The 20,176-nt window shown below is 42.2% G+C and overlaps 1 protein-coding gene across 2 annotated transcripts in view; it reads left to right on the forward strand.

Moving 5' to 3' along the window:
- Positions 1–20,176, forward strand: part of HECW1 (HECT, C2 and WW domain containing E3 ubiquitin protein ligase 1) — a 183,295-nt gene that overhangs the window by 133,353 nt on the left and 29,766 nt on the right. For both annotated transcript variants that reach the window (XM_054384743.1, XM_054384744.1), the window contains 7 exons: positions 3,482–3,587; positions 3,805–3,901; positions 6,403–6,486; positions 7,521–7,630; positions 9,785–9,905; positions 11,599–11,712; positions 14,547–14,699. In XM_054384743.1, the coding sequence (XP_054240718.1) occupies positions 3,482–3,587; positions 3,805–3,901; positions 6,403–6,486; positions 7,521–7,630; positions 9,785–9,905; positions 11,599–11,712; positions 14,547–14,699 (785 nt within the window). The remainder of the gene's footprint in view (positions 1–3,481; positions 3,588–3,804; positions 3,902–6,402; positions 6,487–7,520; positions 7,631–9,784; positions 9,906–11,598; positions 11,713–14,546; positions 14,700–20,176) is intronic.

Raw genomic sequence — 20,176 nt, forward strand, 5'->3', positions numbered from 1 at the left:
TCACTTGTTACTAGGGAGAAGAAACCAACACCTACCTCACTCCAATGTCCTTTCAGTAATTTGTAGAGATTGAGAAGGCTTCCCCTCAGCCTTCTCTTCTCAGAACTAAAAAACTCTAATTCCCTCAGCTGCTCCTCACCAGACCCTTCACCAGTTTTGTTTCCCTTCTCTGGACCCACTCCAGCACTTCAATGTGTTTCTTGTAATGAAGGCTCCAAAACTGAACCCAGTACTCAAGGTGCTGAATCCAGGGGGTCAGTCACATCCCTAGTCCTGCTGGTTGAAGTATTCTTCTAAATAAAGGACTTCTGTAAAAACTTTTGATATCCCCTTGGGTAGGTTGTTGATATTAAATGGTACTATAGATAAACTCAACAGAAATGCTACAGATTCTTTAGTGAGCACTTCTTTAAGTGTCTTGGGGTTTTTTTACTTGCAGAAGGTGGTTGATGCTACTCTTGACTTTTGAAAGTAAAGTTCAGGCAGCTGTACTGGCTACCAGTAACTAAAAGAACATAGGTCACCAAGTCCTTCCGCCTGCTATGAACAGAGCAGGTCAATCTATGAGACTTTGCATCTGCAGTGGAAATCACAGTGTATGATTACAAGGTACAGACTTTAAAGACAAAAAGAAGAAATGAGGCAGCACCCGAAATGGAAAGGGAAGAGTTTCTGGTTAGCAAGAAGGCAGAGAAGGTACTGGAACTTAACAGTGTATGAATCTCCTCACTGACTCAAATCACATCAAGCAAGTCTCAGGATTCAACTAGGCAGGAGCCTCCCAAGTCCAGCAGTGGCATAAAACCCAGGAAAGGATATTGTATCATTGAAAGGCTCCTGTGATGGTTTGGACTCCCCACTCTGGTTGCAACATCGCAGCATCAATTGCAAAGCCGCTAAATCCTGCCATAAAATCTGTCAGATTATCCCGCACTAGATGAACTAGGTCACTAAATCATTAGAGGGGTCACTCTTTTAATTAGGGAATAGTGTTCTAATCTAGATTAAATGATTCAATTAGAAAGTCAAACTAGACGAGGCAATTGTGATTAAACATTGAATTGGAGCAATCAATTGTACTGTATTGGCTAAAAGACTGGAAAGAGGAATATTAGCAAAGTGGAAGTTAATTAAATGGCTGGAAATTTGCTTGTTGTGTTGCCAGAGAACAATTGTTTAGAGGTGTATGTGTAAAGACCATGATCCAAACATGGCATTAGCAATGCCTGATGATAGTGATGAAGTAGAGCACCATAGAGTGAGCAGTTTATTATGTTAAGGTTAAAAGCTGTTAAACCAGAATCTGCAAGCAGAAAAGAGAGGAGTAAAGGTTTCTTTTCATGGTGTCTGGACACATTTTGGTTCAGAATTCTTGCTTTAGGATAAATACGTTCAGGCACACAACTCAGCAGCACTAGAAAGCTATCCAAAATAAAATAAAAAAATAAATAAAATGAAGTGACATGAGCAAGGGGAGAATCCAGCCCCAGGCTGGACAGAAGTACCATGCAGTTCCCAAGTGATGAGCAAATACCAACTGGTGCTAATATTTCTCAGAGATGTGTGTTTAACTCCTCTGTTACTCCTCCTCCTCCCTTTCTCCCTTCCTACTCAGTAAATCTGTGTATAGCAACAAGAGCATGGGATTTGTCTTTGCCAAGGATGAGGCAGAGACCACCCTTAAGAACAAGCTCACCCACCAGCTGCAATCCTGTGCAAGGCTCTTCAGCAGGGAGCTGGAAAAGAGACATCCTCACTCAATCTCTAGATCTGCCTGGACATGGAGAACCTGAGCTCTGGGATAAGTCCCTTGTCAGCAGATACACCCATGGGTGATAGGTTGGACTTGATGATCTCAAAGGTCTTTTCCAACCTGGTTAACTCTGTGATTCTGTGATTTCATAGTGGTGTAAAAGTGAGATCATAACTGAACGATGGAGCAAAACATTCACCATGCACTTTCACAGCAGATTTTTGTTTAAAGCTGCAGTATGTTTAATTAGAGCCATTAAGATTTTTCGTTGTTTAACCTGTGCATTGACACATGTGAAGTGTATTGACACATGAAGTGCATTGATTGATATCTTGTTCCATATGAACATTTTATGGTTTATGTGCTCCAAAGGCAACTTGCCAGTCACATTTAGCTTCTCAGTTTTCATTTATATCCAGTTGGAAGACCTGGCATTTGGCCGTACCACTGAAAATGGGTTGGCACCATTTACTTGGATGCAGAGCTAAAGATTTAAAATATTGGAGTAAGGGCAATTTCTTCCTGAAGTGGTTGCCAAGTGCTGCAGTTTGTGCAGTGAGAAAGGAGCAGCTGCCATTAGCCCAGCAGAATGGCAGTTGGAATTCCTGACACATCTTGTGCTGGTACAGGGTGTCCTCACGGATTTTGTAGCAGTGCTCCTCTGGTGGCTTCACTGCTTCACTGTGGTAATGTTTTGGAGCAATGTGAAGGAGACATGGGTCCCCCTTGGCTTGCACAAGTCCTGAAAGAGTTACTGAAGACTGATTTCCTTGTGTGGCTTTTAGTATCCTCATACCTAAGTGTTTTTCCCCCCTTTTGATGTATTTGCCTTCCTGGTGTGATTCCCTTCACTAGATACTGTGTGTAGTAGAGTGGCATTCTTTATGTGCCTGAGTTAAGTAGTCATGATAAATTTCCTTCTTACTACTCCTTTTATCAGCTCTTCAGATTATGTTCTTTTCTTATTGTATAAAATTCAACTCCTTTTTCTGGTTAGGCAAGTTAGGCAACCCCCATTTGTGACAATGTAGCCCTTTTCTGTCCTGTGCTCTACATAGATAGGCCTTCTTCATGCTATTTCCAGTACTTGATCTCCCTGCAACAATGCTGAGTGAACATCTTGCAGTGTTGTGGGCTTTTATTTTTTTCTTTTTTTCAAATTAATATTGAAGATCTTGAAATAAATGCAGTTATGCTAGAACAAGAGACTGTATGATGTTACTGAGATTTTATTTTCATTGAACCACACAACTCCATCACTGCAATACCTTTAATTTGCATTTACTTCTGGATTCTGCTGCCTTCCCTGCAGCATCAAGGAGTCTTAGAATCATAGATTCATGGAATGGTTTGGGTTGGAAGAGACCTTAAAGGTCATCTAGTTCCAACTCGATACCTTCCACTAGACCAGGTTGCTCAAAGCCTTATGCTGCCTAGCCTTGAACACTTCCAGGGAGAGGTTACCCACCGTTGCAGTGACTCACTGAGACAAGAGGTGTGATAGCTGTGGATAATGGTGTCCCTCTGTTTGGAAACACAGGAGTGCCTGACTTTGTTAAGTTGGCTCAATTGTAAAGCTGTCATTTTCACACAGGCTTTCTGTCCTTCACTCAGCATCGTGGATTGCTCTAAAGATCGCAGAAGTAAAGATGAGAAACCTCTTTTACTGACTGGTGTGCCTACGATGCTCAGTCTTGATCCTTCTTTCCCCTTCCTCTGATGTCGTAGGCCTCCGAAGTGTCTCGAAACAGAGGAGTTACTCTGTTGGCTCGTCCTGGCAATAGTCTTGTAACAGCTATCCGAAACCAGCACCATCATGAGACATTACCTCTGGGTAAGCAGAGTTTCTTGTTTCTTTCTTTTCAAAGCAGTGCTCACTAAGATGCTTTTCAGAACTTCTCATCAGCCACATGCACTGCTTCTTGTTGCCTGGTACCTCACTAGCAGTGCAGTCAGTGTGTCCCTGCACAGTCGTGGTGGCATGACAAGGCCCCCTCAGTGGTCAAAACAGCCTCCTAATTGTTTTTGTTGGGTTTGCTTTTCTTTTCCAGCTTACAATGACAAGATTGTTGCATTTCTACGCCAACCCAACATTTTTGAGATGCTGCAGGAACGTCAGCCCAGCTTGGCCAGAAACCATGCACTCAGGTACTGCTTTTTCCCAGATTGCTGAAACCAAGTTCCAGGAAGGATTTTGGGTAGTGGAGAAAACTAAGATCTAGTAACTGCAGCACAAATTATTAACTTGGACCCCATATGGAGCTGTCATCATTAAAGAGCAGGTGTGGACCACCAGAATCTGTGTAGTTAACTCTAGTTATTTTCCACACTCAAGCAGTGAGGAAAACCAAAATAACTGTGGGTAAATAATGACATATCTCGTTTCCATTCTCAGTAGTACTCAGCAGCAGAAACTCTGCCTTCATCTACAGTTATCACTTTCCTTTGCACAAAGTAGGGTTAAAATTGTGTTTGGATGGAAGTCAGCTTCAAAAGCCTCAATAACTTTAGGAGAACCAGGATTTTACTGCGTGTTTGGATTAACTCCCATGTCATGGAAATAGTTAGCCTAGATTTGATAAACAAATAGGAGCATTATGATGTAGATTGTTGTCCTGTCCTTAATCTTTCTCACCTATAGAATAATAGAATGTTCTGGGTTGGAAGGGACCTCCAAAAGTCATCTTGTCCAAACCCCTCTGCAGTAGGCAGGGGCACCCTCAACTAGATCAGATTGTCCAGAGCCCTGTTGAACCTCACCTTGAATATCTCCAGGGATGGGGCCCCAACCACCTCCCTGGACAACCTCTTGCAGTATTCCACCACCCTCATGTAAAAGAACTTGTTCCTAACATCCAGTCTAAATCTGCTCTTCTCTAGTTTGAAGCCATTGCCCCACATCCTGTCACTGCAGCCTTTGTAAACAGTCTCTCTCCATCCTTCTTGCAGGCCCCCTTCATGTACTGAAAGGTCATTATTAAGTCTTAATGGTAGTTATTTTCAAAATAATTAAATTGTATCTTTCTTTTTCTTATGCTTATTCCTTTCCTATTAGGTTTAAAACAGAACAACAACAACAAAACCAAACAACCATCCAAACAAACAAACAAAAAAACCCAACAACAGATGCCAAAGCCAGTACAATTTAAACAATTTAAACTAATTCCAAAGGTTAAATTAATTGATTTGGCCAAAAAACTAATCTGGCATTAGTCAGTCTCAGCAATGCCAGTGTTCACCAGATAGGAGTCTGACCATGAATTTGGTTTGCACTGTGCAGTAAGAAACGCTGCTGCAGGACTGGTGAAGGAGGGAAGAAAGAGCAAGGGAAGGACCTCCAGTTTTATGCTGATAGCTTTACTGATTTGTTTACCTCTGGGGACCAGACAAAGAGTTCTCTGGATGTAAGGATTAGACTTCCTTCCTGGAGGAATGAATACGTTCAAATAAAACAAGGGAGGCAGAGTGAAAAATGCTCTCAGTATTCAAGATGCACATTTCTGTAACTGAGAATTTGTTATCTTCACCATCAAGTTATTCCAGAGTATTTTTCCTTTTCTCAGCTGTAATTTGATTTCTCATTTCTCAGGGAACAGATGATGCTTTTATCTCCTTTTGAGCAGGGAACAAAATTGACTAGTGATAGGGACTAGACAGCTTAGCTAGTGTGTAATGAGATTTGTAACAGGATATTGAGCCATTGGCCTCCAGGTCATCGCTTTGATTATACCTTAGGTCAAGAGTGATCCCAAGCTACCATGTAGTACTCCTACAGCAGATATTAAGCAAACTCCTGGGAGACAAACATCCATCTTTTACAGAGCTTGGTTGTACAATATGTTGCAGCCCCACCCAACAGGGTACTAAAGCACTTCCTTGACTTGAGGTAGAATCCTTTGGCTTGGTACTAGAGTAGATAGTCTTGGACTCTGCAATGCTTTAGAAACACATTCACAGATCATGGTGTAGATCTCTATCTTCCATGGTCCTAATCTGCTGGTAGGATCCTACCCTATGTTTCACACTTCTTATTAGCATTCATTTAAACAACAAAATGTAGCATTTTGTACACATACTGTATAACCTCTGTGTGACCAGTTAATATCAGGAATATATTGGAGTGTTATTTGTCAGATAGAACTGGCAGAGGTAAAGGAAGTGGGATTGTGTGACATTCTGGTAAGAAAAAGCCCTGTGTTAGTTGTAGCCTTAAGCAGAAAACTGTCTGTGACCTTAGCTATGTTGGTACCCATGGCCTTGGAGGACTAAGAATCTTTTTGCTTTCTAAAATGTGATATACAATCTCTTGCTTTTAGATCAGAAAAGTGAGTGATATAAATAGATTCTTTTTTTACAATTTTGTGGGTGAGATTAGAACATTAATCAGGCAGTTAAGGTGTTTGGCATTTTTATGAGGAAACAAACACAAACTGGCAAAACACCAAGGAATAACAACACTATACATAGTTCATGTCTTGATAATGGCACCTTCTCCTCTTTCTTTCTTTTTTTTTTTTTTTTGGTTATTTGGGTGTTGAGTTTTGTTGTTGTTTTTATTTGGGGGGGGGGCAGGGTCCTCCTTTTTTTTTTTTTTTTTGGGCTGTTTGGGTTTTTTTTCCTTCTTCTCAATAATATAATTTCTGTTTCAGGGAGAAGATCCATTACATTCGGACAGAGGGTACACATGGGCTTGAAAAGTTGTCCTGTGATGCAGATTTAGTCATTCTGCTGAGGTAATCAATTTGATCAAAAGGATAATGTCATTACTTTATGGTACCAGAGAAGCCAGCTGGGCTTTTGTTCAGCATAATTGAAAAGATTTTGTTAAATCTTCCAGGTCATTTATAACTAGAGTAGGACTCACTGTTACTGATAGTGACCCAAAATAATTCAACAAGAGTATGCCTGCCAACCTTCAATTCCTGGAAGGCAGCATCCATCAGTGCAGTAAACTCCATCTCCAGCCACCTCAATCAATACAGCTGTTACCATCAAGGAGCAGACTAAACAGAATGAGATCAAAATGTTTCCTTTTAATGGAAAAAATGTTGTTAAAAAAAAAAAAAAGAAGAACAAATGTGTCTTTCTCAGTACAAGTAGGTAATGTAGCTGCTCATGAAATTGCTGGTTTTCCTGTAGCAGTGCTGCCCATACAGAGAGGACCATGTCACACAGATGGCATGACTCAATGTGCAGGGCCATGAGCACATTTGGGTAGCATAGCTGAGGCTTCACGTTTTATGAGCACCTTAGGATTGCTCCTTAGGTCCTACCTACTTTTAGTCAGCACAGGTAAAGGCTTGTTTTATTGTCTGGGTCTTACCAGAGCAGGTGGTTTTGGTGTGCTATAGAGCACTGCCTAACACAAGAATGTTACAACTTACTCCTATCAGCTTAATCCCAGTGATTGAAGAGCTCAGCTATATGACAGTGTGAGCCATGGAAAACAACCTGGGAGGCAGATGTGTGTATCTTAGCTTCTCACTGTTAAAGCGTTGAAGTTATCCCTCTTTAGTACACAGCCTCAGAACTTTACTCTCTATCAGCAGACTGAGCCCCTGGGTTAGCATGACAGGTATAATAAAGTTAATTTTGTTCTTCTTTGTTACTGCTGACCTTGCCTGAATTGGGGAGCCTGTGGATTTTGTGAATCAATGAGTTCAGAGATGTACCCAAAGTTAGGACTGCAGCAGACTTGCACCATACTGCATATTTACATTCCTTTATGTGCTGAGTGTGAACTAAACCTCTCACTTCTTCCATGCAGCCTCTTTGAAGAGGATATTATGTCCTACATACCACTGCAGGCTGCCTTCCATCCTGGTTACAGTTTCTCTCCTCGCTGCTCACCCTGTTCATCACCCCAAAATTCTCCAGGTAAGGGGAGGTTTGCATTTGTAGTATTTCTCCTAATAAATACAAAGGGACAGACTCAGAGCCAGGCTGAGCTGTCAGCCTGCTGATTCCAATGCCCACCCCATATCTGATCCCAGCTGCCTTTTTTCACTGGATCAGTTGCCATTGCTGCTACATACTGTTGAAATGTTAACAGTAGCTGAAATATAGAGATCAGGAATTGTCCACTTGCAAAAGGTATCTTCCTGCTTTTCATATAGTTGGAAAGGATTAGAGTAAGAGAATGAAGCACTCCAAACATAACTCCTGACATGGAAGCACATGTGACAGGAGCAAAGAGCAGCTTCCAAATTAAAGGTGTATTGCAATACCTCCAGTACTCCTGTAAAGTTCAGTCTCCTCCACTCAGTGTTCCAGAGACTTCTCTTCTTCCCAGGACTCATCTGTTTTTGAGACCTGAGGGGATCATCTTGATCATCTAGTTTGACCTCCCGTGTTGAGCCCATTAACTTTGGTTTGACAGGAGGCATATTTTCCAGAAAGACATGCTGTCTGAGAAGGTTATTTCCAGCTGTGGTATGTCTCTGGAGTTATTGTTTATGCTATAGAAATCTGAGGAGCTAATGTCTCCCTTTTGCCAAGATACACAGCCCCCCACCACAGTCTCACTGCACAGCTGTGTCCAGTGGCTTTTTTGAGAGAATCGACAGAAATGTGAGCTGAAGAAATCCATTTTTGTCTGAGCTTTTTTAACACTCATTTAAATTATCTAGTTTCTAACAAAGTAATGGACACTACGTTCATCTCTTGGAGGTGGCTCTGGAAAATTGGGAAGTTTTTTGGTGAGAAGAAGTTTCATGCTGGATTCCTGTCCATAGAAGGGCAGTGTGTTGTCAGAACGTCCTGCTTTCAGTAATGAGCTTTAACACCGTTGTTAGTCCATTTCTCCTCCTCTGCCTCAGGGCAGGTTACAAACTAATCTCCTGTGAGATTAGAATCCTTAAATTTGTCAAGAAGATGACTTGATGGGGATGTTAAAAGAACTCCACTGTTCTCTACCTGTTCTTGTGAAAACACAAGCAGGGCAAATACTCATTTCCAGCAACATACTGCTTGCTGGCTTCTTTCTGCCACTGACTAGCCCATGAGAATGCCCATTCTCTCATGTCCTGGGGTGGAGGGGGAAGTCTAGCAGAAGAAAAGTGTCTCAAGGAATTCTCTTTGCAGTACATATAATATGCCTTTGCCATTTGCCAGCAGAGAGTTACTAATGTCCTTCCCTCCTGGCAACATGCTACTTGGTGTTTCCATTAAATGTGATTATATTTCTATTATTGTTATTTCTTTTGGGTATCCAGTGGAGGATTTTTTTTTTTTTGCCAGATTTCTCATATAAGGGTTTGTTTTTACTGTCTCCTGTAATGAGATTAGGAAATGGGATTTCATGGATCCATTCTTTGACCCCTTATGGCATGGCATTTATTCATACCAAAGGACTAATCAGCTGCTTTAAGAATGCAGGCTTCAAAACAAAGCGGGTCCCAAATTGCTAAAAATCTGCTGTATGTGTGAATTATAATAGGAAAATCTAGCATTTCTTCCTGATAGAAATCCTTCTGGATGCCACAAAGGGGTTTTCTGTTGATAGCTGGAAGTGTTTAATATACAGTCAGGTTAACACAGGGAAACCTGATCCCGGCTTGGCTGGGTGCTAGGCTTCAGTGAGAAGCCTTGCTTTGAGCTCCAGAGGTTTCATCCTGCCAAGGAGATCTCCTATCCTGTGCAGAGGAGACAGATCTCTTGAAAGTGCAAAAGGGAAAGGAAACCAAAATGCCAGTGACTGTGGGTGGGAGTTACACATGCCAGTCTTTATCCTGCCTTTCTGATCCTTGAAGTTCCATTCAGACCACAGTTAAAGGCTCAGGCACCACAAAGGCACACACAAAGTGACCTTAATGGTTCTTTTAGTGAAGAAGACATAGTCCCTGAGAGTCACTGCACTGAACAGACTACAGGAGCTGACGAGTCCATTAATGCCAGGTGGAACAAAATGAATCCTGAGTGCACTGTAGATCTGTAAAAAGTTCCTTGTGCATTTGTTAGCCAGTTCTGACTGGAAACATCAGAAGAGAGTAAAGCCCCTTACACTTCAGGATGCTGTTCATTTCCCACCAGGCCTGCAGCGAGCAAGTGCAAGAGCACCTTCTCCGTACAGGAGGGACTTCGAAGCCAAGCTGCGCAACTTCTATCGAAAACTTGAAGCCAAAGGATATGGGCAAGGTCCAGGTAAAATTAAGTGAGTATTATGACAAGTCACTCAAATGGTCTAACGTGGTGTAGCTTTGTCTTTTATCATTATCCATGAATGAAGACACTGATAGGGAGTGGGAAACACATCAGAGATTCCATTTTGTACATGAACCATCAGGGAAAGATAAGTTCTTGGTATATCCTGCAAAAGAGTGACCTTCAAGAGGGTTTTGTGTGGAAGATTTATTTCTTATAGATTCATATTCTTTCAGTCTCCCATTCCATACATGTCTAACAGGGATGTTGGTATTCCTACCTGTAATTTGCTAGTAGGAAAACAATCTGTTCAGGCAAATGTCCATCAGAGATTATTAACAGCTGCGTCATTGTAATGATGAAGTGACTCCAAAGCCTCTGGATCCACGGATCAGTACAACTCAGGACCAGAGACTGAGCCTACAGAAGTTAGCCTATACGTGCAGATTTAACTTTCAGTAGTTCTTTGTCTTGGTAGCTCTCATGGATTTGAGCTAAAGAGATTTCTGCCTCTCTTCCTGTATTTTAGGGATTCTGTGTTGCTTGTGGAGTTTTCTTTCCAGACATCTTGTTAGCTGGCTTTTGATTCTGTGCCTACTTGTGCTCTATCTAGTTATCCAACTTGGCCAAATGGACTATATGTTTTTCAGGGATTTCTTGGGAATCTGGTTGAATTTATGCATCAGATTGGCGTCCTACCAAATCACATCTGTTGTGCGAAGAAAAAAAAAAAAAAAGTTAATTTATTCCAGGCAAATGTCATCATCAAATATTCTTACAGAGCTGGGGAGTCCTGGCCGTTGGTTAATCCCTTTTGGTGTCCTGCTAAGTGAGTCAAAAGCAGATGTGAAATACGTTTTGGAAGGTTTGTCTTAACATGTCCATGAACATATGAACAAGAAGGATTCCTTGCACAGATGGTGTTTAAATATACTATTCATTAAGTTGTTTTGGAGGTTGGCAGGGGAGTGAGAGGTGTGTTGTATAAACAGAGGCTGATACTCCCTTTGCTTATCCTGCTACAGAAGCAGTAATTCCATGGACATCCACTGGATTAAATCCAGGAAGAGTTTGGGGCCAATCTCAGAGAGCTGTGATCTCATATACGTAGGAAACTCACAGCCTCCTCTACTAAACAAATGTGTCCATAGAGGGTGTTACAGAGAGTCTCTAGCAGTAGAGCAGCACTGTGAAGAAATTCACCTTTGATGCATGTGGAAAACCCTGGTGAAGCAGTGCATGTGAACCAGTGGATGCAACTTTATTATATTCTGGAGAAAAGGAGGCTGAGGGGAGACCTTCTTGCTCTCTACAATTCCCTGAGGTTGGAGTGAGGTGGAGGCCAATCTCTTCTACAAGTAACTAGTGATAGGACAAGAGGAAACCACCTCAAGTTGCACCAGGTTTAGGTTGGATAGTAGAAGAAACTTCTTCACTGAAAGGGTTCTCAAAGGGAGGTGGTTGAATCCTCAGCCCTGGTGGTGTTTCAAAGAGGCAAAGATGTGGTGCTGAGGGAGATGGTTTATCACCAGCCTTGGTAGAGTTAGAGAATGGTTACACTTGATGATCTTAAAGGTCTTTTCCAACCGAAATGATTCTGTGATTAAGTGCCCTGAGAGTGGATGTCTGTTACCAGTTCTTGTTTGCCTTCAGGCTCACACAGGACTCAGTCATTAGGTCTGTATTTCTGCCTCCCCTTGCAGGTTAATCATACGCCGGGAGCACTTGCTGGAAGGCACCTTCAACCAGGTGATGGCATATTCACGCAAGGAGCTCCAGCGGAACAAGCTCTACGTCACGTTTGTTGGCGAGGAAGGGTAGGGAACACCACTAAATGCTCTTGGGTTGGAAGTAGCTGTTACGTTGCAAAACACAGATTAAGGCTGAGTCTCTCTCGTTCTGTCACATTTTCTTTGGTTTTGTTTTACCTCTAAAGTGATTCGTCTCAATCAGCTCAGGTATTTGTTACGAATAACAATAACAATGCTTCATTTTCCTGTAGCACCTTCCGTCTATGTGTCTCAAAGTGACAATTTAAGTGGTTAAATCTAGTGTCATCCTCTTGCCATGGGTATTTGGACTCGCTGGAAGGCAAAACTAAACTACAGGCTCATGTTTACCCACTGAATACAGTCTCAGGGCTGTAATTAGAGACCAGATCTTTATCCCTTTTGTTAACTTTAGCTCTTCAAAATGGATCTGGTTTTGCTTCAACATTTTTTGCTCTAATGATCATTTGTTATCCATATGTGGACTTCTTGCTTCTGGCTGAAGTGAGAAACACGAGTGCTGTTCAGTTCTTACAGCGCGATTCACCCAGTTAGAAGTTGAAAGTCTTAGAAGTCTCTTGAGAAGGCCTTTTCTCAGGAGACATTCTCCCAGCCTCCCAAATCCATGTGCCGTTCTTGTATGATTAAAGACAGGCCCTGAGCTTTTGTTTCCCCATCTAAACAGAACCTTTCAAAGCCACTCTGGCTCACCTCAAGAGCTGTGTTATAATCGAGGCTTAGTCCACATGTTTTTATAATGGAAAACCCATTGTCCGTGTTTCCAGTGTTCCACATAACAAAGGCTTGAAGTTGTATTTCAGTAGCTTTGCATGCCAGATACATTATTAGAAAAAAAACAAACTCACACAGATAGGATTTCAGTTCCAAAGGTACCAGCACAGTAAGGCTCTGGGGCAGCTTTTGGCATGTCCAGCAACTACTGACAATATCAGCTCTAAGGTGGCATGCCAAGTGAAGAGCTTCTACGACTGGGGAGGTGTTAGGTCCAGTGGAAAACAGAAGTCACCAATCTCAGAGAGCTCAGTGACCTCAGTGACTGGAGTTCTCTTACCTCTTATTTTTTTATGCTCCATGGACTCAATATTATTTACAGAGGTGGTCTCACTGCTCAGTTTGCCTCTGGCTTGCAGGTAAAGCATAAATGTGCAGCATACCCCAGGCTGTGTTTTTGAAATAGTGTTCTAGTATCCTAACACTGGCCAGAGTCATGTTGTTTTCCTCACATCTCTAATAACTTCTGCTGTGTGTGGCATGGTATCCTCAGGAGAAATTACAAACCAATTTGATTTGCAAATTCATTTATTCTTCACTGCTTCATTTTTACATCTGAAGATACATTCCCTCAGGGATTCTGCTGGTTAATGCCATTGTAGGTTCTGCTGGAGGGACTCCAAAGATAACAATTCCCTACTGAAAAGAAGAGTTGATGCTGTATGGGCATGTGATACTCTATGGGCACAGCTTCCCATGTGTTACAAAGCCAAAATTACATTGAAAATGAACTATGAAGGCTTTATGATCAGTTAATGTGTTGTAATGCCTAGTTTCTCCTTGGAGGTTTTTGGATACAGAGGGTTGTTGCTTGTGGTTCTTTACTGCAGCCATCATCAGGCTTAGGTCAGTATTTTAATGTCCATTGAACCAGATCTGTTAGATGGTTAGCACTAGTGTTCATGTGGGCTTATGACTATCCCCTTTTGCTGGTGTGGTTTTAGTCTCACCTCATGATCCTAGAGCTAAAGCTGCTCAAAGAGACAAGTACCAAATATCCAGAGATGAGATGGAGGAGAAGGAACCAGCCTGCCCTTTTAGCATCTTTCTAGTTGGACAAATCAATATTCAGCCTCTTGTGGTTATGCTTCCATAACTTCAAACAGAATACAGAGCATTCTGCAACCAGCTGCAGAATTTTCTAATTACTTTACATTTGGTAAGTATCAGGAGCCATGCCCACCTTAAAAAAACCTTTTGCCACATGTGATACCTGGCTACAAATCACTTGTTCATGTTCCTACACGTAGATTTCTTATAGATTGAAAAACCTACCTACCATTCTGAGAGGATAGTCTTGTTTTTAATAAATCAATCACAGCTGGGATTAATGTATTCAGGAAGCTTTTTGTTTGTTTGTTTTGTGTTTTTTTGTTCAAGTTGAGATAATTTGAAATTACTTGATGTAAGAGTTGAGGCTTTAAAACAAAATCAAGGAAAAAATTACTCTCTACGGAGCAAAATCAGGTGACAGCAAAATACAGCTGAAGGTGTGCCACATGTATGAAAGTATCAGGAAAATAGGAGTTTGGATGGGACAACTGAAGAATCACCATTCTGTCTTAAGAGATATAGTTCTGTTAGGACTTGCTCAGCATTGACCTTTAGGTTATTCTTGTAGCTAAGAAAGCATCCTTGAGGCTAGATTGTATCTTTGGTTACATCTCAGTGTAGCACAGTAAAAGCAATTTCTCCTTTGGTCTGGGTATCTGGTCTGTGAACCCAGGTGTTCACAGGCAGTTCAAACCCACTCACTAAAAATCTATCCCTCTGCTAGCCAGCCAGCTAAGGCAGGGCTGAGCTGTGTACCTCCAATTTACTAAGCCTTTGGAACCAAGGAAAAGAAACTACTCGAGGGATGCATCCGAGTTAGGATTCCTCCCCTCCTCAACTTGGACGCTGGTAAAGTTTCAGCCTTGTTACTTCTTCAGGGGCTCAGAATCAAGTTTTGAGAGGAGAGGTACACCATGTTAGAAACACTTGACTGCACAGGGGTGGGTGTTAGACAGCAGCTAACGTAGGCAAAACCCAGGAAATCTCCTCAAATGGGAATGAGCCTCATTTTATCCTTTGTTTTTCACCTTTTCCAGGTTGGATTACAGTGGCCCTTCCCGGGAATTCTTCTTCCTTCTGTCTCAGGAGCTCTTCAACCCCTACTATGGGCTGTTTGAGTACTCAGCCAATGACACTTACACTGTACAGATCAGCCCCATGTCTGCCTTTGTTGAAAATCACCTGGAATGGTAAGAACATTTTGTGCAGAACGGAAAAATCGTTTTAGAGCAATACAGAAATGGAAATGCAAACCACACAAGCTGCCAGTTCAGACTAGACTATATACAAATATCAGTGCTTCTGCTGGGAAGAACTGGAAAGTAAGTTGGGAGAAGGAAGAGAGGGAGTAAAGAATAAGCAAAACAGCAGGCTCTGAAAATGGAGTTGTGATGAGGTGCTACTATCAAAATGTCTGCATGCATTACTTGGGACTTGGTGTTTGTGTACTGTGTGGACATGAAAAGGATAGGGAGAAGAGCTCTGCTTAATCCAGTCCTCCTCTTCTTGGTCCATTTCTAAGAATAGCAAGTGTGGTTTTTCTGTATATGAAGCAGCATTGTGCTTGGAAGCTACACAGTGTCCTCTAAGAGCCACTTTGCTGCTCTGTACCTTAAAAAAGACCCAGTGAAAGCAGTTTCCCTTTTCTCCCCTGACTGCTTGTGCTGGCAAGGCCAGCAGAGAGAGCAGGCATTTCACCTTACAGACAAATTCCTGATCTTGTTTCTTTATCAGAAATTCTGAATGCATATTGGGATCTCCTCATTTTTCTATCTGCCTCCAGATCTCTGTGTCTTTGGGAGTTGTTTTCCTTTTGGTAGTTTCAGATGTGGTTCAGTGAAGCATGGACTGACAGCCCTGGGCACCTTTGATCCCTTGTGGGATTTCATTGTGTCAAAGAAACAATGCCACATGCGTTTGTTCCTGTGATGTTTTTCTTTGTCTAACCAACCTCACTAGCTCCTCTCAAAGATCCTCTCTTAAAAGGGAAGGATGTTTAGGCCCCTTTTAATTGTAAATAGCACATAGAATCACAGACTCATAGTATGCTTTAGGTTGGAAGGGACCTTTAAAGGTCATCTAGTCCAACCCTCCTGCAGTCAGCAGGGACATTCCAACTAGATCAGGCTGCTCAGAGCCCCTTCAAGCCTGACCTTAAATGCTTCCAGGGATGGGGCATCTACCACCTCTCTGGATAACCTGGGCCTATCTTTATTGCAAAAAAATTTCTCCCTCAATTCTAGCCTAAATCACTGTCAGTTTCAAGCTATCACCCCTGTCACAACAGACCTGCTAAAAAGTCTGTCCTGGTCTTTCTTATCAGCCTCTTTAAGTACTGAAAGGCCACAACAGCATCTCACCAGAGCCTTCTCTAAGCTGAACAAACCCAACTCTCTCAGCTTTTCTTCATAGGAGAGGTGCTCCAGCCCTCTGATAATTTTTGTGACCCTTCTCTAGACCTGCTTCAAAAGGTCTATGTTTTTCATGTGCTGAGGACCCCAGAGCTGGAAACAACACTGCAGATGGGGTCTCACCAGAGCAGAGGTACAGAATCCACTCCCTCAACATGTCCTTCTGTTCTGGTAAACAGCTCCTTGCTTGCTTTGGTTCTCTTTTTTGAGGGAAGGGAAACAAACCTCCTTGATCTGCAGAAAGAAATGAATGTTATCAAGGAAGAGATTTGTACATAAAGTAGTGCAAATAGGGCAAGACCGCAGAACCCAAGGGAAAGAGGGAAAGATAAGCAGTTCAGTAAGTCCTTGGTAATACTTCTTGAACCTGTTATGGAACTGACTGGCTAAGACCAGCAGCTTATAACTGGTCTGATAGGTTTCATGATTAGCTTGTTAAATATCTAGACATTCTAAATATTTTTATGCTAGTTTGATCTCAGTTATTCCTGTGTAACCCCAGAGTACTGTACTCAGAAATCTGTGCAGCCAGCTAAAACAAGATTTGGACCAAGTGTTTGAAAATTCAAGGAGGATGATTCTCCCATAAGGGTTTTAGAGGCTGCCTTCTCTGAGGGAACTAACTTGTTTGTTATTATTTGTTCTTGAGGAATGAGAGTTTCTCAGCCTTTCTCCAAATTTGTGCTGATCAAAGTCAGCTTTAAACCTTCTGTGTCTCAGATTTACTTGATGTGATTCCAACAGATCTCTTCCCTCTACAAGCAAGAAATATTTTTTTCCCAAAGCCATTGTGAGACATCCATTAACAGAGATGGATGAACCCATTTTGAGAGTCCCAAGGTCACAGATGATTAGTATTCATAGTCTTTTTAAAGCTTGAAGTTTGATACCAGTCATGAAAACCACACAACCACAAATCTGGTCTAGATTTGCAGATTTCTTTACCTGCATGCTGTTCGGTGCTGTGGGGTTTATCATTTATATGGAATCTACCCTTGGCATGTTTTTCTGTAGAGTTAATTCTGCAAGACCTTTACAGACACAGCTATATTAAGAAACAGGGCTAGCAAAAAAAAAAAAAAAAAGCCTCAAAATTATTTTACATTTTCTCTTAAGCAAACAGTGGTGAGCTTGAGATAAATACAACAGAATGCAAAGAGGTGAAGTTTTGTTCATATTGGCAGAATTGAGAAGCACACTGCTCTTTTTCCCCTGGCCCAAAAGTTACAGTTCTGCCCCTGTTAATGGCTTATTTCATGCCTTGTTCTTTGTACAAACAGCATTCTGAGTCCAAAACGAGCACATCAAAGCACAGAGAAGTTGTTCATGTGCCAAGTTAAGAAAGAGACATAATGACTGGAAAATATTTCTCATTTATGGAGAAACTGAGATTTAACACCTTTCCTGCAAGCCTCCATTGAATAAGACTTTTTCCTTCAGTTAACATATGTGCCTGCTGAGCACACAGAATATAAGATAGCACACGTTCTCAGCCTTATCCCCCTGTTGCTGAAAGGACACAGTTATGTCTCTCTCGATCTAAGAAGTTTGGTGATACACATTTTTGTCTGCATGCTACAGGATGTACCTGAAGCTCATAGCCAGAAGAGCTGCTTTTAATCCGTGCCAGTAATGAGCTGTTCTCTCTGATCTGGGGACTGTGCCTTGCTTTTTCACCTGGATAATGGAAAGCATCATTTGTAAAATATGGCTTACACCCCCACTTAAGGTAGTTTGCCCTTCTCCAAATAAGTGGGCAAAATGTGGTGGCAGCTACTCTATATTATTTCAGTGAAAAGAATATAGTTTAGCCAAGAAATAATATCCTTGTCTTTACTCTTGGTCAGGCAACTGGATTAGCGTGAGCCACTGAAAGATCCCTTTCAAGTTTTGCTCAATATGCTGGGAGCCAGAGCGATGGGGATCATTACAACCTCGTGCAAGATTGCATATTCTGTAATACTGAGTTCTCAAATACTAATAAACAGCTCCCCATATCTTGCTACATCAGCTTCTCACTTTCCTCCCTGCTTAACAGTGCTGTGAAAGGTTTTAGACTGTTACAGAATCAAAGAATGGTTTGGGCTGGAAGGGACTTTAAACTCCAACCCTGCTGCCATGGACAGGCACACTTTTCACCAGACAGGTTGCTTAAGGCCTTTCAGTTCCCTGATGGGCTGTAGTCCTGGATTCTCAATATTACAGGGCATACAAAGACAGCTTCTTGATGGTGTCCCAGCTCCTGCTGGCCACAGAGTCTCTAATACAAGCCAGGATGCTATTGTCTTTCTTGGCCACCTGGGCACACTGCTGACTCATGTTCAGTCAACTATCAGCCAATACCCCCAAGTTGCAACTTTCCAACCACACATCCCCAAGTCTGTAGCTTACCATGGGGCTGTTGTGACCCAAACGCAGGACCTGGCACTTGACCTTGTTGAACTTCATACACTTAGCCTTGGCCCATTGCTCTAACCTGTCCAGATCCCGTTGTAAAGCTTCCCTAGCCTCCAGCAGATCGACACAGCCACTCATCTCCAAGCTTACTGAGGGTGCACTCAATCTCCTTATCTAGATCATTGATAAAAATATTAAAGAGGACAGACCCCAGCACTGAACCCTGGGGGACACCACTACTGACTGGGTACCAGCTTGATTTAACTCCATTCACCACCACTCTTTGGGCCCTACCATCCAGCCAGTTTTCTATCCAGTGCAGAGTGGATTATCTCTGTGGCATTTCATTGTTCATATGGCTGCTCACCTCAGATGTTATGATTTGGCTGTCATCATCAGATCACGAATGGAGGTTCTCCTTCTTAGAACAAAGCAATTCTCAGTGTTTGCTCATCAGCTTCCCCCACTGCGGTGAGGGCTGAATCTAACAGTGACAACAAAAGAGCATTGTCTTTTCAGTTCACAAAACGTTGTGTTTGCAATCTGCTGTCAGATGGATATCCAGTCTCTTTTTTTCGCATCATCTGAGTGGGGCAGAGTTTTCCTTCACATCAGTTCTGCCCCCAGGAGTAACCCAGTAAGGTAACATGATGCACCCTTCTTCGAGAAACAGCACTGTACTCACAGCACAGTCATCTGCACCAGACCTTTTGTCCTCAGATCCCTTGCCTGGTCTTTTGTCTGATCTCTGTCTCATCATCTACTTGTGAATTTTCAGTTTGTTGCATGTTTGTAAATGTAGAACCACAGCCAGAAATGTGAAAAGAAGCCCACTCTCTGCATAGAAGACCAGATGGCCTCGACAGATAAAATCCTTCACAGACATTCATTTGGAGATCTGAGAGATGCTAACTTGAAACATCTTTTTCTGTGTTTTCATAGCAAATTAATGACAGCATGTTCTTTTTAACAATTAGGCATTTGCAGACCTTGCTGTGACATTTATGCAGAGAACAGTACTCTAGTGTCACAGTTATCCCAGCTTGCTAATCAGACTTAGCATCCTCAGCATCAGTCAAGTCCTGTTGTGGTTTGTTTGTTTGTTTTTCTTTAAATGAAATTTAATACATGTACATAGCAGAACCTTGTTAGTGAATAAAATGATTTTGTGCAGAAGCCTGCTGAAGACCACAAAGACTTGGTGGCCCCAGAAGCTGTAGGTTGATTCCTGGCTGCAATGTCCAAATGACGTCCCTTAACTTTATGCTCATTGAGAACTGCTTTGGGGCAAGAGTTTCTTCATTCAGTTCCCACAGTAAACCTCTCTTTTTGCCCTCCAGCACCCCTTGTCTGTGCTGCTGAACAGAGTCAAACAGAAAACTTGCCTGTATTCCTACATGGTATTCTGCAGGCAGATGCAAGCCTGTTGCACCCACTCTCCTTGCGGACATCATCTTGCTTTCCCTGTGCTCCAAGCCAACTGACATGGTTACTGCAACACTGAGCTGAGAAAATATATGCTGCCTCCCATCAGGGCTGATTACTTCACACTTGGCACTGCTTCAGTTGTCTTTATGTGCCTTGGCAAGCTTGGCACATGGGTAGAGCAAGATCCCTTTTCCACTGTGCAGTGCTGCGTGGGTATAACCCAGCTAGGCTCTGACCTTCCCTTTTCTTTATTTCATATAAATGAGAAACCACATGGCCATCACTATCTCTTGAGCATTCCAAAGAATGCAGGGTGTTGTTTTTCCCATTTTTTGTTCTTACAAACCCAGGAAGAACCAAGAATGTTGCAACCTCAGCCCTCCTTTGTCCTTAGAGAGCTTGGTTGGTTTTGTTAATGTGGTTTCCTTAGG

The sequence above is a fragment of the Indicator indicator genome, chromosome 11 (assembly GCF_027791375.1).
Source record: "Indicator indicator isolate 239-I01 chromosome 11, UM_Iind_1.1, whole genome shotgun sequence".
NCBI lineage: Eukaryota > Metazoa > Chordata > Aves > Piciformes > Indicatoridae > Indicator > Indicator indicator.